At 39.8% G+C, this 25,623-nt stretch overlaps 1 protein-coding gene and 1 long non-coding RNA gene across 2 annotated transcripts in view; both read right to left on the reverse strand.

The window, feature by feature from the left end:
* clic1 (chloride intracellular channel 1) overlaps window positions 1–25,623 on the reverse strand; it is a 43,098-nt gene that overhangs the window by 15,931 nt on the left and 1,544 nt on the right. Inside the window, exon 2 of the mRNA XM_048202194.1 lies at window positions 15,872–15,981. Coding sequence (XP_048058151.1) covers window positions 15,872–15,981 — 110 coding nt within the window. The remainder of the gene's footprint in view (window positions 1–15,871; window positions 15,982–25,623) is intronic.
* LOC125275349 lies at window positions 13–7,600 on the reverse strand. Its single transcript, XR_007186432.1, has 3 exons — window positions 1,975–7,600; window positions 984–1,895; window positions 13–822 (listed from the first exon to the last, which is right to left on the reverse strand). It is a non-coding gene; the product is annotated as an uncharacterized LOC125275349 (long non-coding RNA).

The following is a 25,623-nucleotide window of genomic DNA, read 5'->3' on the forward strand; positions in this document are numbered from 1 at the left end:
ACTAATGAAGCTTATTGTAAAGTGTTACCAATTATTCCAAACAACAGCAAAAAGAGTTAAAATTGTCAAAATAGTAGGCGAAAAAAAAAAATAATAATAAATTCCCCCTATCAAAACAGTCAACAGTTAAGTCAAACAGTCATCCACAGCAGGCTAAATTGTACTCACAACTCCTTTTTTTAATAGTTTGGTACACATTTTCTGGGACTTTTTAGGCATTGGTATATACAAGACTGGAGGCTCCAACTCTGTCAGTCCAATTCAGGTTTTGGAACTCCACACTTGCATTACTGTTTTCCATGCAGCATCTCAACGACTGTCTGCTAGTCACATAATGTCGGGGATACTTTCCTTTGCGAAATCCAGGAAGTGCGATGTAACACTCCAATGATAAGCACACTTTGCCACGGATAAAACAATGGCTGCATCCCAAATTACACCTTAAACACTCACGGTCTACAAGTCCGCACTTTCATGACGTAACGCCACTTTGACTGTCAGGAAGAAGTCTGTCGCGATGCTCACACCAGTGTGGGCTCAGCAAAACTGCACATTGAGGGTGCATATCGGCTGCAAAAGGGGCGCTTGCGAGCACCCTTCTCGTGGACTTAACGGACACGCGCATGCAGCAGCCATTCCACAAGCCCGAAAGTGCATAGAAGTGTGCCATTTGGGACAGGGCCAATAAATCGCCGTGGGAGTCTTCAGGAGGAGCTCCGCAAGGTATACTTAATGCCTCCTGGCTGCCGTCGCCATCTTGCTGTGAGTGACCCATGTCATCCAGACAAAGGTAACTAGGGTCTGGACTAAAGATGTCAGCATCTTGATTTGGACATTATAGAACAATGACTGTAAATTCCAAAAATTACTCGCATTCTCTCTCCAAATGTTATTCTTATTCTCCCTCCATAAGTAGCATCATATTTAACCAATGAAATATATAAGGCTAGATTAAGAATGAAGGATAAGAACTCAAGTCTTACCATTTTCTTGGGAAGTTCCCAGGTAGTTCTCCATAAAAAGTTAGAAGGCAGAAGGGGACATCACAGAGTTATGCCGGTCGAATGGCAATCTCCTTGAGGCAGCGTCACGTGTTCCACAACAACGCTCAGCTGCTTGCAGATGCTCCTGCCTATTAATTTGCCTAATTTGCAGCACAAACAGCCAATGCAGATTAAATTTAAATATGCCAAAAATCGTCCTGATTACTTGGCCGGCCGATCAATCGGTCGACCCTTTAACCAGGACAGCGCCTAAGCCAACTTCACTTGCATCAGTGTGCACAATGAGTGGTAGATTCATATTAGGATGTTAAAGTAGAACACAAAGAACTGTTTGAGCTTGAAAGGAAGCTTGACATTGCAAAGTCCAAATTGTGTTACAAACCTATGATACCAACCAGCCATGCCTAAAAATCTCTGGACTTCCTTTATGTTCTTTGGCACAGGAAATTCTGAACTGCTCAGTTTTTTTCTGGATCAGCTTTAATTCCTGTAGCAGTCACAATGTGGCCAAGAAACTTCTGAGAGGTATGGAAGAAATGTGTTTTCTTCATATTAACAGTCAGTTGGGCCTCTTTCAATTTATCCAAAACAGCCTGGATTTCCTGGAAGTGCTGTTCCACTGATGGAGAGTGGATCGTGGAGTTATATCGTCCAAATAGACAAAACAGTTCTTTCCCTGTAGCTCTCCAAGGATTCTCTCCATGCATTTTTGAGGCCAAAAGCCATGACCTTGAAATGGAATAGCCCCTGACTGCATATGAAGGCAGTTTTATTTTGACTGTCCTCTTCCATTCGAACCTGTCAATATCCACTGTTCAGATCCAGGGTGGGAAATGGCTGATGGGCTCCTCTATCAGCCAGATAAAAGGGACCCTCAGTCCAGGGTATGAGCTGTTGAGTGGATAACCCATAGTTAACCACAATTTCACAATTTCTCATTTAACAATCTATATGAAAATCCTGTACTAACCAAAGCCTGGCCTTGCCAAGAGTCAGTGTTTACAGGTACAATCAACTGCTGTGGTAGAGATGAAGAGAAAGGATGAGTAGGTGAGTATACAGACTCCATTTGAATGACAGTGCTAACAGTAGAATGGTTACCATGGTTACCTTTAACAGGATTTGAACTTTGCTGACCTTTATAGTTTCTGTTCTTACCAAAACCACTCTGAGGACAAGAAGTTGGAGAATGAGGGGCCCTTACACCAACAACAGAAGGGAGTTTTATAGTCCTGTGGTACTGGAGCCTTTACTGGGTTATTAAACTGAACAACAGCAGGACTAGTTACTCTGAGTTTCCAAGTTTTTTTCCGTTGTTCATACTGTAACTGGTTTTCCTTGTCTTTTTCCAGCTGTTGCCCAAGACGGACTAAACCATCAACAGAAGTAACTCCATTACTTTGAAGTTGACTTGCCATCTGAGGATTGATGTTCTTCAAGATCAGCTTAATGACTTCATCCTCTTCAATTTGTGGCTTCCAACATTTGCACAGAGCTCTGTACATGTAAGCAAAAACTCGTGTGCCCTCACCTTCCTGCTATACACATGTTCTTACTCTCTGCTAGCTTTCTGGCAAGAAAGTAGAAAGAAACTTGGATTCAAACTCCTGGCAAGCAGACCCAGTTCTTGGCAGCTATAGAAGGGTGGGCTGACAGATATACTGGGTGGGCATTTTTTTAATTTTTAATTTAATACACAAGATAGATAGATAGATCAATAGATAGATAGATAGATAGATAGATAGATAGATAGGCTGTTTAAACTGAACACTTTTATAACATGCCTCTCCATGATATGGAAGTTTATATCTTATTTTCACTTTCCATAAAATGCTACCATTTTCACTTTTCTACTGTCCAGTGACAATTTATAAAGTAAACGAGTTGGAATCCTACTGTTTTAGTAATGAACACAACTTAAATTATGCAGAATGGGGCCGTTCACACAGAACATGTTTATCAATTCCATCGTGCTACTTTTCCATTGTTTTTCATTGTTTAAACACGCTGTGGACAGATTTTGACCTTTGCGCTCATGTCGCACATCCTTTGCACCGTCTTGTGTATGACACGGTGTACTAAAAACGCAGCGCTTAAGTTAAAATAAGTTCAACTTTTAAAAAAGGTGTCCACAAAAACCAAAAAATTTTAACCACAAAAATGCTTTCTGTGTGACTAGTCGAAAGATAAACAATGAATTCTTACTTCAGTGTTATTTAAGCAGACAGTTTGCCTCGTACATTCAGTTTAACAGAATTAAAAGCAAGCAAAAGAGTGCAAGGTTTCAAATAAACAATGCATTAGCATTTTAAACACTTACATTATGTTCTTGCTACATCCATGCAATAAATACACGTTCTTGAATTAATTTTAACTCATATGACCCATTTTATTATGCGCCAGCGGCCAAATGACACTTTAAAGTCAATCAGAGATATAAATGTATATATTAATATAGTGATTTAAGCAACAGCACCCTGTAATTCGCACATTAGCACACACATTTTTCTGCTCCTTTTTGGCTTGTGTGATTTTCAGCCTGTTTTTCAGCTACACACTGAGGCGCGTGAGTGCATAATGCGCCTCGCTTTATTCTTTTAGCTAAGAAAAGAAAAATAGCCTACTGCAATTTTCTTGTTATTCTTTTATTGGTTGGGTATTCTACTGCCCTTCGTCAAACTTCAATGTTTTTCATAAATGCACAAATCATACAAAATTTACGCTATCTGTACCTAAATTCTGATTGGGTGAGCAAGGCAGACGTTTGGTGGGCTCAGCCCACCCCTGCCCATGCCTAGAGCAGTCCCTGTTGCCAAGTGGTTGTTTCAAGTCGAGCAACATCCCACCAGTCTGTTCCATGGAGCTGTCACGATCACCGTCTGCTCCTGTCAATTCCCGGACTACACTTCCCACAATCCTCCCTGTCAGTCACATGTTCACTCCACACCAATCACCTGTTGCCACATACAGCCTAGCACACTACACTGATCACCACACCCAGCTGCAGCTCATTACCAGGACTATAAAGGACTTCCACACACACCACCTCACCGCGAAGTATTGTTAACTGTTGTTGCAATTCCGAGCATTCCCCTGTGTTTACTGTCTGCCTGTTTGCTGTTACCGTTCCTGCCTGTCCTGACCCTTGCTTTGTATACCGACCTGTGAGTGATATCTGCCAGCCCTGACCTCTGCCTGTACCTGGATTACGATTCTGTCTACCCTCTGCTGTACCTGTTTGCTCCTGGTTGACCCTGCTTGTACGACCACGCTTACCTTAAATAAAACGCTGCAGTTGGATCTCCTGCCTGAGTCTCCCTTCATAACAGAATACATCGCCATACAAAGATCCAGCAGCGTCTACGAGCATTATCAGCCTCAGCATGGACCCAGCAAGGTGTCTCGTTGGCCTTCGCCAAGGTAACTCTAGCTTCGAGGATCATATTCAGAAGTTCCTGGATGTTGCCTATTTATCTGATCTGCCGGACTATGCCCTCATTGACTTCTTTGGTTACGGATTAAATGAACCATTAAAAACTTACCAATGGTCCCCGAGGATCATTCATGGAATTCCTGGACTTTGCACTGCTCGCAGTTGGTTCGACTTTCACCGTGGGGGTCACGGAGAAATGCGACATCCCTTTGAGCCACGTAATGGCGGCCGCTACGGACAGCGTGCACAAAATGGCAGCTGCTACAACACAACGTCACGTCTCCGCTGACTGCCCAGAGCAACGTCACGTCTCCGCTGATCGCCCAGAGCAACGCCATGTCTCCGCTGATCGCCCAGAGTCACGTCACGTCCCCGCTGTTTTCCCAAAGCAGTCTGCTGCTGTCCCAGAACGACCTGCTGCCGTCTCTAGATCAGCCAGGGAGCGGAGAGGACTGCGTTGCAGTGTGGCAGATCCACCGATGACTTCAGTACGAGCGGCTGGCATTCCTAAGCAACCACCAGCCACTTCGCTTTCAAGCCAGCCGGCCGTTTCGCACTCAAGCCAGCCGGCCGCTTCGCTCTCAAGCCAGCCGGCCGCTTTGCACTCAAGCAAGCCGGCCGCTTTGCACTCAAGCAAGCCGGCCGCTTCGCACTCAAGCCAGCCGGTCGCTTCGCACTCAAGGCTGGTGGCTGCTGCGCACCCCAGCTTGCCGGTTGCTACGCTCTCAATTTCGTCAGTTGCAACGCTCTCAAGTGCGCCGGTTGCAACGCACTCAAGGTCGCCAGTTGCGACGCACTCAAGCGCCCTGGACGCAATGGACAAGATGGCTGCTTTGCCAGTGCCCACGGGCAAGATGGCTGCCCCTTCGGTGTCTGTGGACGTAGGGGTCGTTCCAGCCGTTGAGTCTGCTCCAGAGTCCGCTTCAGCCCTTGAGCTCGCTGCAGTGTCCACCGAGGAGGTGAACACAGAGCCGCCGCCTCGTGCACGAAAGAGGAGGAGGGGGAGGAAGAAGACTCCTTTCATCTTTCAGGGCTCGGAGGCCTTCCCAGAGCCCGCTGTGGGCCCGGAGACCACGCCAGAGGTCTCTTCCGTGCCGCCCAAGCTCCTAGCCCTGTCAGCACCGCCCAGTATCCTTACCCTGCCGGCGCCACCTGAGCTCATTACCCTGCCGGCACCACCTGAACTCCTTGCTCTGCCAGCGCCGCCCAAGCGCCTTGCTCTGCCAACGCCGCCCAAGCACCTTGCTCTGCCAGCGCCGCCCGAGCTCCTTGCCCATGAACCCACCACGGCTCCCGTTGAATTCCCCAAGAACTTCCCCAAGAAGTATACCTAAGGGTGGGGAGCTTGTGGGTGGGAGCCCTGCACGGCCGTGGTCATCAGCGGCCTCCGAACTGCCCGAGTCTCCTGACCTGCCGTGGCTGCCCAAGCCACCTGACCTGCCGTGGCTGCCCGAGCCACCTGACCTGCCGTGGCTGCCCGAACCACCTGACCCGCCGTGGTTGCCTGAGCCATCGGACCCGCCGTGGCCGCCAGAGACTCCTGACCCGCCGTGGCCGCCCGTGGCACCTGACCCGCCATGGCTGCCCATGGCACCTGACCCGCCATGGCTGCCCATGGCACCACACCTGCCATGGCCATCTGTGGCACCTGACCCTCCGTGGCTGCCCGAGTTCCTGGACCTGCATTGGGGACCCCGTTCCTGTCTACATGCAGGTCTCCAATGCACCCACCCGTTTACGCCGCGAGGACGGGAGGGGGGCATTATGTCACGATCACCGTCTGCTCCTGTCAATTCCCAGACTACACTTCCCACAATCCTCCCTGTCAGTCACATGTTCACTCCACACCAATCGCCTGTTGCCACATACAGCCTAGCACACTACACTGATCACCACACCCAGCTGCAGCTCATTACCAGGACTATAAAGGACTTCCACACACACCACCTCACCGCGAAGTATTGTTAACTGTTGTTGCAATTCCGAGCGTTCCCCTGTGTTTACTGTCTGCCTGTTTGCTGTTACCGTTCCTGCCTGTCCTGACCCTTGCTTTGTATACCGACCTGTGAGTGATATCTGGCAGCCCTGACCTCTGCCTGTACCTGGATTACGATTCTGTCTACCCTCTGCTGTACCTGTTTGCTCCTGGTTGACCCTGCTTGTACGACCACGCTTACCTTAAATAAAACGCTGCAGTTGGATCTCCTGCCTGAGTCTCCCTTCATAACAGGAGCACACTCCTGAGGGTTGCTATTAATTCTTCATCTGAAAGAGGGTGAAGAGCCATGAAATCATAACATTTCAGAAAGATCATCCAGAAAGATCAAAGGATTATCACAGTCTTCTAGTCAACCAAAGCAAGGAAACTGGATTTTAATGGACTGTTTCCCCAAAAAACGTCCTCTACCATCAGCGGTAACATATTCATTTGTGGAATTAAACTCAGAATCACCAAGTCCATAATGAAATGTTAAATTGAGTCACTGTAATCTGGTATTCACCACCAGAGTTTCCACCATAGCAGAAGGGGATGGTGACATACTTGTTTGCACAGAAGCATTTGCTTTCACTGAACTCTGCTGTGATGACTTGAGAGCTTCCAGAGCTAATTTATTAAAATGTTGCATGCACTGGTGGAGTTAATCCTCTAAATTGCTATTTGAACTTGTCTGAGCAATAAAAGTGTTTATTTGTTGAGTACATTGATCAGTGGCCTTTTGAATGAGATCCAGAGTATTAACTATTGGTTCTATGACTGCATTGAAATCCTTCAATACCTCTATATGACGATTCTTTAGTCACCAATGCAGTAGTTATTAAACTCCTTCCTAAAGTGTTAAAACTGATTATTCATAAGCTGTTTTATTTCTGTTGTTTTTTTTGCAGATGCAGTATCCACATTCAAAGTGGAAGTATCTACAGCATGTTTCAACTGTCCAATTTCAGTGAAAAAGGTTTTTTTTAGACTCTGGTATTGTGTTCTGGTTACTTCACTCAATTGCTGAAGTGTCAGAGTGTCCGTGAATTCAGTTACTCCTAAAGGCCCCGGTATACTTCAAACGAAGTTCTTTTTCGTTCTTTGTTTATGTGGAAAATGAAGTTCGAAATGCGTGACCAGCGATATACTGTAAACAAACATTTGATGCCGCCCACACTGCTGTGATCGACTTTTAGATGAATATGTAAATATGTGCTGTGCACTTTCTTCTCAGTAACAAAGCAAACCCAACAAAAATGAGAAAACAGCAAGCATTTATTATAGAAAGCATAAGAAAAGCGTCTGATCATAACAACATGGGTATGTTAGCACGAGCTCTGCAAAGTAGCACTCCAGTCACGTCACGTCTTCATATAGCACTTTATTTAATAGATTGCTTAAAATCAAGCAGCTTTACAGTATCAAACATGAAAAACGGTATCAAACATGAAAAACAGTGTTGGTGCCTCATTTCATCAAAAGCACAACTTCATTTTGTACTATAAGCGGCTATCCAGTGTGTTCATGTTTTCACCCACGGAGATCTTACCTCAACAAACTCTACAGATCAAATGAGTCAAAGAAGACTTCCACGCAAATGAAGGCGGAGCCTCAGCGCACACCTCCTAATACGTTATCATCACTGACCAATGGTAGTACGAAGGTGTTTTGCAGCTGGAGTGAACTTTTCCTGTTTGCTTTGGCAAGCCGTTTCGAACTTCAAAAAGAACACAAAACGAACTTCGTTTTGGCCTGATTTTGTTCGAGTTCGTTCTTCGATTTCATTTGAAGTATACCGGGGCCTTAATGAGGGCTGAAATGAAGATGATAATGGGGGTCTGAGATCAATTATGAAGTGAATGATGATTGATGAAGTGTGGTTTTATTTGAGTGTATTTTTCTCCTCACAAGTTTAATATTTGAGTCCCATCTGGGGTGCCACTTTTATGTAACATTTTCCACACGCTTAGTTTTTTTTTTTTTTTTTTTTTTATATGGGATGCCAGACAGGATTTCTGTCATTAGTTTAAAGCCCTGGATACACTGCACAAAACTATACACTAAACTTGGGTACGACAAGCATGTAGACTGTACGATGATGACGACACCTATTGAATCGTAGGCTATGATGCAAGTTTCTATAGAAGAATAAAATGTCATCAGCATGCGCTAGTGGTAAACGAAACACCATGTTGAATCACATTTTGGCAGTTGTAGTTTTTATGTGTGCTGAAAATAAAAAGGAAGCAGCGAAAGAAGGGAAAAGAGCTTGAGGTAAGCAGTTTTAAGTTTTAGCTTTTTATTGGCTGGTCAGTAGATGTAAGGTCAAAGCAGCAAACACACTGTGTGCTGATCATGCTGAATTTCTGACACTGTCAGAAAACTAATCGTAGGCCATCTTTGGTCGCAAGACCGGGAAAACGGCCATCTTTGAACCTCTCTCATTGTAAGACATAGGATCACCGATTAAGAGCCACAATCACAGAAATCACCACGACTGTTTCACGATGGCAGCCTTTCGTCTGGGACAGCCAAAAATCGTGCAGTGTATCCCAGGCTTAAGTTTGAGGTCATTGTTTAAGTCTCAAGTAAAAAAAAAACAAAAAAAAACAAAAAACAAAAACAAAAAGGCATCAGGTAGTCTAAATTGTCTTACACAAAACTCGTAACTTAATGAGGTGAGGATGTTACACCAGCAATCAATGGAATAATACAAACAATAATCACTCTTAAATAGAAAACACAAAACATTCAGCACAGCAAGACTCAGATGTGGAATTGTATTCAAATCTGTATTCAAAATTCAACCAATTCAAGTGTCCCAAAACTGACTTTTAGTTAGAGAGGAAAGAAAAAAAAAAGAAAACAAAAAACAAAAACAAAAAACAGTTCAAAATTGTCCAGCCACAACATAGGCTACAAAAAAGAAACAAAAGTCCAGGCCAGAAAGCAATCAGTTAATCCAAACAGTAAATAATCAGCAGCAAAAAGAGTTCAAATAGTCAAAACAGTAGGGGAAAAAATAAAAATAAAAATTCCTCCTTTCAAAAACAGTCAACAGTCAAGTCAAATAGTCATCCACAGCAGGCTGAATTGTACTCACAACTCCTTTTTTAAAATAGTCTTGTACACACTTTCCAGGACCTTTTAGGCATTGGTACAGTGTATCCGGAAAGTATTCACAGCACTTCACTTTTTCCACATTTTGTTATGTTACAGCCTTATTTCAAAAGGGATTAAATTCATTATTTTCCTCAATTCTACAAACAACACCCCATAATGACAATGTGAAAGAAGTTTGTTTGAAATCTTTGCAAATTTATTAAATAAATAAAATAATCACATGTACATAAGTATTCACAGCCTTTGCTCAGTACTTTGTTGAAGCAATTTTGGCACCAATTACATCTTCAAGTCTTTTTTAGTATGATGCTAAAAGCTTGGCATACCTATTTTTGGGCAGTTTCTCCCATTCTTCTTTGCAGGACCTCTCAGGCTCCATCAGGTTGAATGCGGAGCATTGGTGCACAGCCATTGTCAGATCTCTCCAAAGATGTTAATTTGGGTTCAAGTCTGGGCTCTGGCTGGACCACTCAAGGACATTCACAGAGTTGTCCCGTAGCCACTCCTTTGTTATCTTGGCTGTGTGCTTAGGGTCGCTGTCCTGTTGGAAAATGAACCTTCGGCCAGTCTGAGGTCCAGAGCGCTCTGGAGCAGGTTCTCATCAAGGATGGTAGGGATGGTATTGGCCAGACAATGAGTGGTGCCTGCTTTCCTCCAGACATGGCACTTGCTATTCAGGCCATAGAGTTCAATCTTTGTTTCATCAGACCAGAGAATTTTGTTTCTCATGGTCTGAGAGTCCTCCAGGCGGGCTGTCATGTGCCTTTTACTGAGGAGTGGCTTCCGTCTGGCCACTCTACCATACAGGCCTGATTGGTGGAGTGCTGCAGGGATGTTGTTCTTCTGGAAGGTTCTCCTCTCTCCACAGATAAACGCTGGAGCTCTGTCAGAGTGACCATCGGGTTCTTGGTCACCTCCCTGACTGAAGGTCCTTCTCCCCCGATCGCTCAGTTTAGCCGGATGGCCCACTCTAGGAAGAACCCTGGTGGTTCCAAACTTCTTCCATTTATGGATGATGGAGGCCACTGTTCTCATTGGGACCTTCAATGCTGCAGAAATTTTTCTGTACCCTTCCCCAGATCTGTGCCTCGATACAATCCTGTCTCAGAGGTCTAGAGACAATTCCTTGGACTTCACGGTTTGGTTTGTGCTCTGACGTGCACTGTTAACTGTGGGACCTTTACATAGACAGGTGTGTGCCTTTCCAAATCATGTCCAATCAACTGAATTTATCATAGGTGGACTCCATTCAAGTTGTAGAAACCTCTCAAGGATGATCAGTGGAAACAGGATGCACCTGAACTCAATTTTGAGTGTCATGGCAAAGGCTGTGAATACTTATGTACATGTGATTTTTTTAGTTTTTTATTTTTAATAAATTTGCAAAGATTTCAAACAAATTCTTTCACGTTGTCATTGTGGGGTATTGTTTGTAGAATTTTGAGGAAAATAATGAATTTAATCCCTTTTGGAATAAGGCTGTAACATAAAAAAGTGTGGAAAAAGTGAAGTGCTGTGAATGCTTTCTGGATGCACTGTATATACAAGGCTGGAGGCTCCCACTCCAGCAATCCAGTTCAGGTTTTGGAATTACACACTCGTATTACTGTGCATTCACACCGCCGCCGACAAGAGAATCAAAGTGACATGAAGTAATTAATTTTCAATGTGAGTCGGCGGCTTGGACGTTGCGGGCATTGAGGAGAGTTGAAGTCAGGTCAACTTTATGGTAATGAGCTATGACGCGGTTCGACGGCAACCAGTCGGAATGTAGAGGTCCTCCACTTGAGAGGATTCCAGAGAACGCAGTTGTGTAAACTTTGGTTCTGACCAAACATTAGTTCCCAAACAAAATGGAGAGGTGGAAAATTGCCGTGGCAGGTTTCCTAATAATATACGACGTGTGTCTCTTTATGCATACAGGGGCAAAAATAAGAAAATAATGCATGGACCAAGGTGTCTGACATTGTTTGCATGCAATGTCTGAAATTGCATAGCTGTATGCCTATATATTTACTATATACATATATATTTTACTATATAAATATATAGTTGTATGCACTATATATTTAAGCTTAATGACATTTATCATTATTTTCTCCAGCTAAGCAATTTGTCCTCTGTGTTCTCTGGAATCCTCTCAAGGACTTCTACATTCCTATTGGTTGACGGTTACTTTGACGCTCCAGCCGGCGGTGGTCTGAACGCACAGTCCAGCATTGTTGGCAGGGCAGCCAAACAAATTTTAACACTGTCACCGGCAGTTTTCACAGTTTTCACTGTTTTAGTGACAGTTCCCACTGTTTTTTAGTTTACTCAACGACTGTCTGCTAGTCACATAATGTTTAGGATACTTTCCTTTGCGTAATCCAGGAAGCATGATCACAGTAGAACGCCAACAATAAGCACACTTTGCCGCAGATAAAACAATAAATCGCCACAGGAGTTTTCAAAAGAAGCTCCGTGAGGTATACTCAATGCCTCCCGGCTGCCACCGCTATCTTGCTTTGAGTGATGCATGTCATCCAGATTAGGGATGCACCGATCCGCCTTTTTCGCTTCCGATACCGATTCCAATACCGATCCGATCTTCAAGTAATAAGAAAAGTGCTAAATTACCTAATAAACTGTATGCCTCACATAGGGCTGTGACGGTCGGCATGACAACCGTGTCACCGCGGTCGTGGAGTGTCACCGGCGGTAGTGTGGCGTGTATATAATATATAATCTCAAAGGTCGCGTTAACCGAAAATTTTCCGTCATTGATGGAATTTTTTTTAGCAGTGATGGAAAAAATCTGCAGCCTGTCTGTCATTTTGACTGATTACTGAGGCTGATGTTGCTTGTAACTGTAATTCCCACCCCTGTCCAGTTGGTGGTGAGCACGCTCCAGTGTGGCAGCAGAGCGCGAGTTCAGTCTCCAGAATAAAATGAAAACGATGCGTTTAATTACACACACCCAGTTTGTCCATTTTATTATATATTATAATACTTATGCTTGCATAATTAAGTTTCTAATCCGTTTTGTTTTAAATAGTTTATTTTATTTTTCTTGCTGCTGACTATAAGTTTATGGTCAACAAATGGCTTTTCTGAGGTATACGTGACATTGTTGACAACACTGATTGAACTGACGTGATAAAGATTTCGGTAAGCTACTGCAACTTTCAACATATTCTTTGATTTTCATTCATATTTATTTCCTTCTGTAAAGTAGTAAAGAGGAAGAGATGATCGCGTTCACTCACGATCCTCAAAAAGTGTTCAAGATGAAAGTGACGCAGTCTTTATCTTCTTTTCATAATATAAATAAATGCATAGCTTAGGCCTATTTGTTTATCCTATAAGTTTGTGAATAAATATGAAAATGCGAAGCTATTAAATGTCTTAACATTAAAATATAAAAATTAAAATGATGCAGCAACATATGAAAGATAGGACAGAACGAAAAAATGCTATTAACAATCGTTCATTGCGCAAAAGTATTATAATATGAACGGCTCCCATACAGATCGGCACAAAGCGCTTATGCGCATCCCGTGTGCAGAATGATGCGCTTGAAGCATCATGGAGTCACAGCGCTCTGCATTGAAAAGTTCAAAGCACAAAGAGAAGATATATTGATGGGTATTGTATTACCGTTATCTTGATGAAGTATAATAATAGAAACATTGATTCATCTTGGAGAGTGTTTCATTGTGTTGACTGTCATAACCGAACGCGACATGCAGTCTGAATGCTGAATGGAGAATGATTGACAGCCGCAGCGGAGGGAGGCATTTAAGTCGTTAAACTTTCATTTAACGACTTAACGTTAAATATTTATCTGTACCTCAAATTAAACTATGGAATGGCTTCAGAACACTTGGAATATAGTGCACAGAAACTTTATGGTGCTTTTTTAATGTTTTTGTGCCTTTTGTGGAGCTTAACAATAACAGAATAGTACCCGCACAGTATCGGATTTGGATCGGTCCACTCCGGCCGATACCCGATCCGGCAAAAATGGCAGTATCGGAGCCGATACCGATCGGAATATCAGATCGGTGCATCCCTAATCCAGATAAAGTTAACTAGGGCTGCATTTACACTGCAAATCTTAATGCACAGATCCGATCTTTTGACCATATCCGATTTTTTTGGCCAGTCTGTTTACTATGGAATTCCAAACCTGCCAAAATAAAATAAATAAATACATAAATAAATAAATATACAAAGAAATGTAAAAAAGCAAAAATAAATAAATATATAAAGAAATATACAAAGAAAAGCAAAAAATAAAAAATAAATAATTATTTATACATTTATTTCCTTATTTATGTATATTTTTATTTTTTTCCACATTTATTTTTTCTTTTATTTATTTATACATTTATTCATTTTGGTTTTTATTTATTTCCACATTTATTTATTTATTTATTTATGTATGTATGTATGTATGTATATGTATATATGTATGTATGCATGTATGTATGTATTTATTTCTATATTTGTTCATTACCACATTTATTCATTTCTGCATTTCTTTATTTTCACATTTATGTATTTCTACATTTCTTTGTCCGTAGGGTAATGAGGAGGGTGTGGTTTACCTCAAACATTGCAATCAAGCTCAGATAGGTGAGGGCCATCATTGTGCCCGAAATACAAGAAGTGTAGCCTACTGACGAGCCTGTTGATAGTGGGATGAATGACTTGGATGGGAAATATGGCCAAAATCTTATATCACGGGTTAAGTCATAATATCACCCTAACTGTAAATCCAAACCAGAAGATGTTCTACGGCCATGTCCGGAATAAAGAGTAGCCTATCCACGTCATACAGTACAGTTAGGGTGATATTATATGACTTAACACGTGATATAAGATTTTGGCCATATTACCCATCCAAGTCATTATCCCACTATCAACAGGCTCATCAATAGGCTACACTTCATGTATTTCGGGCACACCACAAGGTGTCACTGTGGCCTCAATGCCCCGCCTTTGCCTACTCTGAGCTCAATTGCTATGTCTGAGATAAATCTCCTCTTTACCCTACAGACAAAGAAATGTAAAAATACATAAATGTAAAAATAAAGAAATGTAGAAATAAAGAAATGTAGAAATGAATAAATGTGGAAATGAACAAATATGGAATAAATAAAAAAATAAAAAAATAAATGTGGAAATAAATAAAAGCCAAAATAAATGAATGTGGAAAAAAAAAAATATATATACATAAATAAGGAAATAAATTGTTTATTTATTTATTTAGGCACTTCTTTGTATATTTATTTATATATTTATGTATTTACTTTTGCTCTTTTACATTTATTTGTATATTTATTTATGTGTTTATTATTTTTATTTTTGGCAGGTGTGGCATTTCATAGTTTACATTCACTTTAAGAGAGGGAACACACCAAGCCAACGTTTGGCCGTCGGCAGTTTTTGTTCATCGTAAGTAAGTTTTCTCAGTGTGTTCTGCACCGTCGGCATGTTGAATCAGCGTCGGTTCTCATCGGGCCATCTGATCATTCTTGTTTTCTGTTCAGCTACTGCCACCTGCTGGTACGGAAAGGCATTTCATCTTGCGCAGGCAAAGAATGGACGTGCCCAAAATGATGGTCATTGATAGCTTTACATGCACATGGTAGACCCTCGGGTATTGAATGGCCATGCTATTAAAATTATTTATATATTTTTTTATGTTGGGTGGCCATGATTACCTGCCAGAATGGATAAGTTAACAGATTGTCATTGATGTTTTGCAGCGCGTCTGACTGAATGAACATAGACTGGAAAATAAAGGTAATTTGTGATTCTGAATTCTGAAGTGAAATAAAGTAGCAAGTAAGGTTACATTTATTTGAATGAATTTGAATATAATGATAACAAGAGAAAGAGCGACGGAGAGCGCGCACGCGAGAGAGTGCAATCTTGTGCAGATTTTTGTGTTTACATGTGTGCAACAAATTCCGATCTGTGTCAGATGTGAGCCAAAAATTGGATTTTTGTGCCAGTGTAAAGGTAGCCTAGGGGCTGGACTAAAGACGTCGCCATCTTGATTTGGACATTATAGAACAATGACTGTACATCCGAAGAATAGTGACATATTTTTGATATTTGTGGATAATGATCACAGATTTATTTCACAGATGAATGATGACTGATAAGTGCAAGACGGACGAACAATTCTTTGCAATTTATTTATTTATTTCATCGTCACAATCCAGTTACTACTGGATTGAAACAGTAATAAACTAGGTTTCACTGCATATTTGAAAAGGTAACTTTATTCAACTGCTTAAGGTTTGTGAATGTCTGCATGAGTTGCAGAGAATTACTAACCTCTTCATGTCAACGGTAGTCACATTAAAGGTCACGCCTTTCAGCCACAAGACCATGAAGAGCCGCTGAGAGAATGGACAGTTCCCAATACTCTGACCATCACTTCCTGCCTACACACATATACAAACACAGAGAATCACTACAGGTTTCTGAATGACTGTGTAGCCCCAAATTATGCTTAAACGTAATCACAAAAAAGTACTTGATTTTTGTTTTTTGCAAATTGTACAGAGGCATGGCATGGAATCATATTGTAACCAAATTATGAATGTGAGTTTGCAGTCAGAATAATTAGTAAAAAAAAAATTTTAATTTTTTTTTTGTCAAGCTTTCTCTGTGACAGCATGTTAATTCTTCCGAGAGCACATGGATAGCCTATTTAATATATAATCCTATGCATTCAAACAAAAATAATATAAAGACAGCATACTTCATGTTTTGGCTAATCACCTGCATTGCTTTTTAAAGATGTACATTATTGTAAATTATTACATGGCTCACTGGAATGAATCAGGTTATCTGCTCTCGCTTGTTTCTTTCAAATGCAGCTGCTGCCATCTCTGTTATTTATTATGCAATATATTTATTGAATATATTGACAATGAAATCAGAGGACTTCAGTATTAATAGTACTGTAATATTGTTGCTGTGTCCATCTTCTTGCCAGGATGATTGTTTTGTACACTGTAATGGATTATAAGATAATAAACAGGTAAGATTTCAAAACAGTTTAATATCAAATAATCTTGTCCCCATAATTATTTATGTGGTGAAGAGATGTGTAATAATTGGAATGACTGTACATTATCCCATAAATTTTTGTCTATTTTGAACTTGTTCTGTTGTCTTGGCTAAAAGCAGATTGCTAGCAACTGTGAGCTAATAAAATTACAATAAAATTTTGTCCAATTATTTACTTATGTGAGAAGCAGCCATGTACCAAGTGATATAATGTACATCTAGCTGGTTGTTATCGCAAAATACACCCTTTCATGGTAATACAAGACCATACAAGGTAATTGGTCTTCTCTCCCCCTGTCAGGATTTATTCTGCTATAAGAGTTGGATAGATGAACATTATCCCTTACTTGATGCGTGCAACACATTCCAAAAAAGTTGAGACTTATAAGATTTAGGACAATTTAGAACATAGAAGAATATGACTTCAGGAGTTGAAATAACAAGGTGATAATATAGCTGCAAGCAGTGAAGACGGGCCCAAGCCCGGTGGCACAGCCAACCTGGTGGCTTTAGGGCAACTGTGCATGCTGGGCAATAGGCATTTAAAATGTGTAAACAAAAGGACTATGTCAAAGTCATTTGAATACACCACATTTACTGTAGCAGTTGGTGCCCATATGATCACAAACCACAACCATGAGATCATTTAAATTTAGATAAATTTCATGTCATAGAATAGGTCATATTTCAAATGAGTGCAGAATATCATCCTAATTTGCCATGTCTGTGTTTTTCACAGACAACCTCTATAAAAATTCCAGAGAAAATTACATACTATTATTTACGCAAAATCAACAGTACTCTGAGAAATGTAATTCAGTCTTAATGCAAATGTCTGTGATTGCTGATGTTGTATTATTCTAACACTTCTCTTCATGTGTTTTTTGACCTCTCTGAGCTATCATTTGTGCACCAATCTTATGCACCAAAAACATGCTTTCATTTAATTTCAATGTGTGGTATACAATGAAAAAATAAAATTATAAAATTAATAAATAGGGCCAAATCACAGAACCTGCAAAGACAATTTTAATGTCAGTCTCAGGTAATAGTAAGGTAAATGTCTAGATTTTTCTGCTCACTTATGCAAGTTTATTTTAACCCTCTGGAGTCTGAGGCTGATTTGGGGCCTGGAGAAGTTTTGACATGCCCTGACATTTGTGCTTTTTTCAGTTGTTCATAAACATATTAATGGAAAAAGTGTCATTACACTGTATTCAGCACAAACTAGGCTACCATAATATGTGAGCAACATGTATGTACATGTTTGTATTTTTGAAGGAATAACATTTATGCGTGGTTATTGAAAAAACAAAAAACTTAAGTCACTGAAATAAGGCCAAAAAAAGTATATTAAATCTGTGTTCACAAGACTTCTGGGTATTGGAGATTATAGACTAGAGTTTTTGCTTCAAAATTATGTAAAATTATCCTTCCTACTCCTTCATATAAAACAATTAATTGATTTAGTTTTTGTAAGACACTTTTTGTCAAGAAACACAGTATGCGTGGAGGCGTGAATTATCATGAATAATGGGTCATTTACACCTGAGAAGACAAAAGATTCGCATAAAGAGCTCTAATGACCTGCATAAATAATGAGCTCTTTCAGACAGGTAAGCTGTGAAAAAAACCCTGTGATCTCTGATGTCTCAAAGCTCATCATGGTGTAAATCAAACATACAGAAAAAACAGCAATACTATGAAATACTATTACAATTTATTATAATGGTATTCTATTATATACTTTAACCCCTTAAGACCGGATGGAGCCTCGACGCTCCCATTTGCGTGTCTCTCTTTAAAAGCCAATAAAAACTGAATCCATATAGGTAGCACAAAAATTCTTTTTGCATACAAATCCAGAGACTTTAAACTTTCATATCAAGCCTCCAACATGCTTCTGTTGCGTTGTTTTCACCCTCTAATGAGTCTGAGAAATATGCATTTACAACAAAAACAGCCCAGCCGCTAACTGAATACAAGTATGTATATTTCACGTGCTCATAACTTCATGAAAAATGCACAGATCATAAAAAATGGCACATCAATATAAAGCAGATTCTCAAGATTAAAATGAATCCAAAATCAATATAATATATTGCGTTGATCAGAAGATATTACTCACGGAATGATTTAACATACTTGGCTAAAAACATGTCTCTCATCTCTCCGGGATGCTGTGTGTATCCAATGTTCCCTGACCCATCCATGTTCGTTATCCAACGTTGAATAACACAAAATAGATATCATTTTAAAGCTTAGAATCTCATCTTTTTAATGCATCTAACCATTTTGAAAAACTCCTAACGAGTGCTGAGAAGCACCGCTAAACCGGAGTTTACCGCCCGTTGGCGCCACCTGGCTGCGAAAAAATGAACAACATTTTTTCAAACTATTCTTTATGCTATCATCAAGAAATTTGAACCAGATGCAGCTCACATATAGGAGAGCATCACCAAAAAGAATTTTTTAGCGATCTTATTGCGTTCCTGAGTTATTCCATGTCAAATAAAAAAAAGAAAAATTATTTTAAAAAAATTATATGTATTTTTTGTCTTTTATCAGCTGTTTCTCAGCAAGAAAATGTCCAAATGTAATGTAATTTATATTTTCTTAAAATGTAAAATGTTTTCTATCAAATGATACCTACCTTTTGACTCTCCTTGCTAGAGTTTTGGAGTTATGAGTCTTTACTTTTGTGTGTGTCGCTCAGAAAAAAAAACTCTAAAAAAGCCTTCAGGTCTTAAAGGGTTAAAATATAATGTATTTCTGTGATGCAAAGTGTCTGAACAATTATGTTACCTCTGTGGCATTTCATATAGGCTTTTCGCTTAAAAGCATGCACATTTGGAGAAATATTGATGGATTCTCATATGTTTATGTCAATTTTCTATACAGAGGAGTAATATTTATTCTATATTTATTATCATCACTATGAGTGCTGGATACTGTGTTTTCAATTCATACTTGCAGCCGGAGTTCGCTCTGTGCACCTTTAGTCCACAAATGCCTGAGCACTAAAGAAGAATAGGCAATCCAGGAACTAACTGAACTAACAGAGGCCAGAGATCGCTAACTATGGCTATTCAAAACACTTTTCAAGACAATAAATACACGATTGAGACGATGAATGCATGCATTGCCTCAGTATTTGCCTCTGAATAGCGCTGACTCCGTGGGCGTGGCCGCATTAGCGGATAATGAGCTGAATCACAGACTTCTGACATGGCTCTCTTTTCATACAGATTACATAAACAGAGAATATTTGTTTTCGATTTGACTTACACGATTTAAAACCTGATATGTCAACGTTTTTTTAGACATAAGTCTAATTTTTTTGTGATTAGTATTCACTAAGTTACAGTTCATTTTCGGAGAACTATCAGATTGGACTTCGTTCAGAGGGAGACGAGAGATCACGCATCATGTTAGTTTTCTTTATTTTGCAAAAAGCACAACATTTTGTTTTTACTCTGAGTGTACACATATAAAAGAAGATATTCCACAGATTAAAATGGTGTATAACTCTTAATTGTGTGTGCAACATTGATGGAGTATTTTGAGTCTCTTTCACACTGGTAAGAAAAAAACCGCGGTGGTATCGCCGGCGATACCTCAGACCTCAGAGTGTTAAACAGCCACTTTTACAAAATCATGTGAAATTTACTTAAATAGGGTTTTTTTAATAAATTTGAATTATATCAATAAATAATTAATTTAAAGACATACGCGTCATACATAATGCTCGCAAACACAGCACATGACATTCTGTAACGCCCATGTCTAGAAAACTCACACTCTCCTCTGTAATAAAACAGATGTTAGTCTTGTATGAATCAGTACATGAAATCACAGGTGTTGGGTAATAATAATTGTAACTCAAATTACATTTAGAAAACTAGTCCTGTCCAAATTGAAATATAGTGTCATGGTTCAATTTCAAATGAGTGTGAAGTTATCATTTGGAGTTCAAATTTTTTATAAGTTCATCAATAAATGGGTAATCAGTAAAAGGGTTAAAGACCACTAATCAAGATTGTAAAACACACACACACACACACACACAGATCGAGAAAGAGTGAGACTGAGGGAGTGAGGGGGGAGGACAGGGAGAGAGAGAGAGAGAGAGAGAGAGAGAGAGAGAGAGTCAGAAGAAATATTTGAAAGAAAACAAATATATTGATCAGAAATATAGTACATTCATTTTAAATTCATCCAGGTTTAATTACCAAACATACAATCAAAATATCTCATTCGAGATATCCTATAACCTATCATCTGTCGCAATTTAGCATCTTCAGTATCTTGTCATCATATCCAGAAAGTTTGGTGGCGATTGCATGAATCCCCTAAGAGAAGTAGTTAAAAATTTAGAGCTTAATTATTCAAAAATTCCACATTCAAACCAAAATATCTGACTTCCTGTTGGTCGGAGCTAATGACTGTAAATTAGAAAGTTGTCCGGCTTAATGAACCCGATATGTGTACCGAGTTTGGTGACTGTAGGTTAAACTAACCCCTCCTTTTTTTGTCAAAGTGTGGTTGCTGTAGAGCCCCTCCTCCCCGCCCGTTTCTAAGGCTTTGCCCATGTCTACTGGATGACAATCCTGACGTGTGTTGAGTTTCATGCAATTTGAAGCATGCTAAGAGTCTCAAAAGCATCCAAAACAAATATTGAAGTTTGATCTGTTGCTATGGCAACAGTGTTTTAAATATCAAAAATCTTTTCACAGGTCTACATTCACCATGTCTTGACATTATTTTAATGAAGTTTGAAGCAAATCGGGTAAAAATAAGAGGGTGAACTCAAAGCATTTTGAAAGTGACACACTTCCTGCTGCCAGTTGGTGGTGCTATAACTTTGACTCACAATAGTCACATCCATGTGATCAGCCTCCTACAACGAACACACAGCTGAAGTTTCATAAAAATCAATCAATGTTGGCAGAGGTTATAACACACTTCCTGTTTCCCTTATCTCGCCATAAATTTGTTGCCTCGCCACAGCCAAACCATTTGAGATATCAAAAATCCGCTTGCAATTTAGCATCCTCAATGTATTGACTTCATGCTGACCGAGATTGGTGGTGATCAGATTAATCGCCCAGGAGGAGTATATCAAATTCCAGAGCATGCATTTTTCAAATGTTACATAATAGCTGACTTCCTGTTGAGCTGGTGTATAACTTAGAGCACGAAAGTTGTTAGGCCCGATGAGGTCTATATGTGCCTATATATGCCAAGTTTCATACTATGTGTGTGCCAATTTTCAAGAGTTTTTGAGCACGTTAATGGATTAGTTCACTTTTGAATTAAAATTTCCTGATAATTTACTCAACCCCATGTCATTCAAGATGTTTATGTCTTACTTTCTTCAGTCAAAAAGAAATTAAGTTTTTTTCATGAAAACATTCCAGGATTATTCTCCTTATAGTGGACTTCAATGGACTCCAAATGGTTGAAGGTCAAAATTACAGTTTCAGTGCAGCTTCAAAGGGCTCTACACGATCCCAGACAAGGAATAAGGGTCTTATCTAGCGAAACAATCATTTATTTTATTTTTTTTTAATTTTTTTTATACATTTTAACCATAAATGCTTGTCTTGAACTAGCTCTCTTCTTCTTCTCTATTAGAATTCCGGCAGTGTAGATGCTGCTAACTGTATTACTGCCCTCCACAGGTCAAAGTTTGAACTAAATTCTCATATAGAATATGCTTGTGCAAGTATGTAACAATTTGTTCAAACTTTGACCTGTGGAGGGCAGTAATACACTTAGCAGCGTCTACGCTGCCGGAATTCTAATAGAGAAGAAGAAGAGAGCCAGTTCAAGATGAGCGTTTATGGTTAAAACTTATATAATTTTTTTTTTTTTTTTTTAGAAAATGAACAATTGTTTCGCAAGGTAAGACCCTTATTCCTCTTCTGGGATCATGTAGAGCCCTTTGAAGCTGCACTGAAACTGTAATTTTGACCTTTAACCATTTGGAGTCCATTGAAGTCCACTATATGGAGAAAAATCCTGGGATATTTTCATCAAAACCTTTAATTTCTTTTCGACTGAAGAAAGAAAGACATGAACATCTTGGATGACATGGGGGTGAGTAAATAATCAAAAGTGAACTAATCCTTTAAGGCCCCCAAAAAGCCCCGGATGATTGAAAAAAAATAATCCTTAGAAAAACAATAGGGCCCTGCACCTTAGTGGCTTGGGCCCTAATGAAACACATGGGGTCTGTACCATGATAGTTGAACAAACTCAGGGTTACAGATTGCTCGATTGCTCCTGTCTGCCTCGCTGCTGAGTTGTTTGCATCTGTAAGCTCTGTATAGCTTTTTGTTTTGAATCTCTATTTACTATCTATTTACTGCCTATCAAATTAATCTGACATGGCTAACTTTAATCTAAATATTATTGCTAGCACAATGCGCTAGCATTTGGCTAGCCTGTAAACCTGCCATACATGCTTGCCGTCTTTTTCTCTCATGTGCTCGCACCTTTACGTGTTGGATCAGTCAACAAACATGGTAAGTCATGTCATCTTCACATTTTTGTCATTTGCACTGCCTGCCACATGTATAGCATAGCCTTCTCTTTCTGTGGTGAGATTTACACATGTGATAAATGCAGAGAGAAAGTCAGGCTGACAGAGAAGATTTCAGATTTAGAGACACACATCCAAACTTTAATTGAGGATAGTAAGAATGCAAGGGCTATAGATACTGATTTGGATGCTACTAGCTTAGTGAACTCTGTTCATTGTTCGGGTCCGGCTGTAAAGCCCGTGCAGCAGGGCAACTGGGTGACTGTGAGACGGCATAGTCGCGGGACAAAACACCGCTCTTCCGTTCTGATTAGAACTTTAAACAGGTTCTCCCCATTCAGTGATGCAACACTGAGAATCCTGTTGAAAGTGCCCTAGTTATTGGCGATTCTATTACACGAAACATGAAAATAGAGACACCAGCCACCATAGTCACATGTTTGCCGGGAGCCAGAGCACCTGACATCAAAGCAAATTTAAAAGTGCTGGCTAATGCTAATCATAAATTCTCTAAGATTATTATTCACGTCGGCACTAATGAACCACTTCGCCAGTCGGAGAGCACTAAAATTAACATTAAAGAGGTGTGTGAACTCGCAAGTATGATGTAATACACTGTAATACACTGTTTTCTCTGGCCTCCTTCCTGTTCGTCAGAGTAATGAGATACTTGGCAGACTATCATCACTCAATGGCTGGCTGTCTAAGTGGTGTCTGCAGAATAATATAGGGTTCATAGACAATTGGAAAAGTTTTTGGGGCAGACCTGACCTGTTGAAAAAAGAGATGGTATTCATCCCGCCTGGGGTGGTGCTGCTCTTCTCTCTAGTAATATGGCACACAGTCTTGGAGATAAACCTTGACTAACTGGGGCCCAGGTGAGGAAGCAGACAGATTGGCTAAACCGACCGTTTTGCTAGCTGTCTCACATCACAGAAGTCAGATAAATTCCAACAAATAGAGACTCTTTCACCTAGATATCATCACATAAAGACTGTCTGTTCCCGGAATTAGTTAATACAAAAAACTCTCAAACCCATTTAAGGGTAAAAATTTAGATGAACATATGATAAAGCTCGGTTTGCTTAATATTAGATCACTTTCTACAAAATTACACTTTGTAAATGATATGATTACAGATCATAACCTAGATGTGCTGGCTAAAACCAGATGATTACAATACTTTAAATGACTCCACCCCTCAAGGTTACTGTTATAAACACAAGCCTCGTCTGAAAGGCAAAGGGGGAGGTATTGCTATAATTTATAGCAATATCTTCAGTATTCAGGTCTAGTTTCAAATATAATTCTTTGTGATGGTGCCTTATGTAATGTTATCTAGTGTATGTGATAAATCCCGCTTCACATTTGTGCTGGCTACTGTATACAAGACACACCAGGGCACCATACAGATTTTATCAAATAATTTGCTGATTTTCTATCAGAGTTAGTACTGGCTGCGGATAAAGTCCTTATTGTTGGTGATTTTAATATCCATGTATGAAAAAGACGCACTTAAAGATTGGCATTTAGAGATATTCTAAACTCTATTGGAATTCGGCAACATGTCAGGACCCACTCATTGTTGTAATCATACTTTAGATCTAATATTGTCATATGGAATCAATATTGATGCCATTAAAATTCTGCAGCAGAGCGATGGCATCTCAAGAGGCAGAGTCACATGTTCCACAACAATGCTTAGCTGTTCACAGATGTGCCTGCCTATTAATCAGCCTAATTTTCAGCACAATTGGCCAATCAATCGGTCGCCCTAATCTTTTTAAAATATTTATTTCTGAATGAATTATTTAAAAAAATAAAAACAGTTTGAATGAATGATTTAATGAATGACTCGCTCTTAAATGAATGACTCGCTCTTAAATACTTTTCTTTTCTACTTTTAAATTCGTTTTTGAACGAATCTCAAATTAATGATTCAATGAAAAATACATTTTTTAACAGTCACTTGTTGCCATGTGGTGGCATAATGATGTAATTGGCACAGTCTTTATTTGAAGCGCACTATTTTGATCGATTACGTTGACATCAGTGTTTATATTCTCACTATAAACTTTTATCCTAGTACTTCTATGATAATATGAATATTTGTAACACAGAAAAAGCGATAGGCCTACTGTGTGGTTGAAAAGACTGTTTGTAAAGATGTTTCATACCTATACATAATTATCGCTTTCTCTGGGCCAGCAGCAGAGCAAACTCAGATCTGAATGTTCCGGTGTGATTTTGTTAAAGGTTTAATAGACACAGAAGAATCGTTATCATTTAGGATGAGACTGAGTGGTTGTTTGAATGTTCAAATGCTAAGTGTTAGGGGTGTAACGGATCGCTGTTGATCCGTGATCCGTACGAACCAGGCCCCACGGTTGGGAACCCATGTGATTCGCGGATTAACTGCATTTAGCCATTATATAGTGAAAGTTTATTATTTGCACGTGTTTGT

This window comes from Megalobrama amblycephala, linkage group LG9, assembly GCF_018812025.1.
Source record: "Megalobrama amblycephala isolate DHTTF-2021 linkage group LG9, ASM1881202v1, whole genome shotgun sequence".
Taxonomy (NCBI): Eukaryota; Metazoa; Chordata; class Actinopteri; order Cypriniformes; family Xenocyprididae; genus Megalobrama; species Megalobrama amblycephala.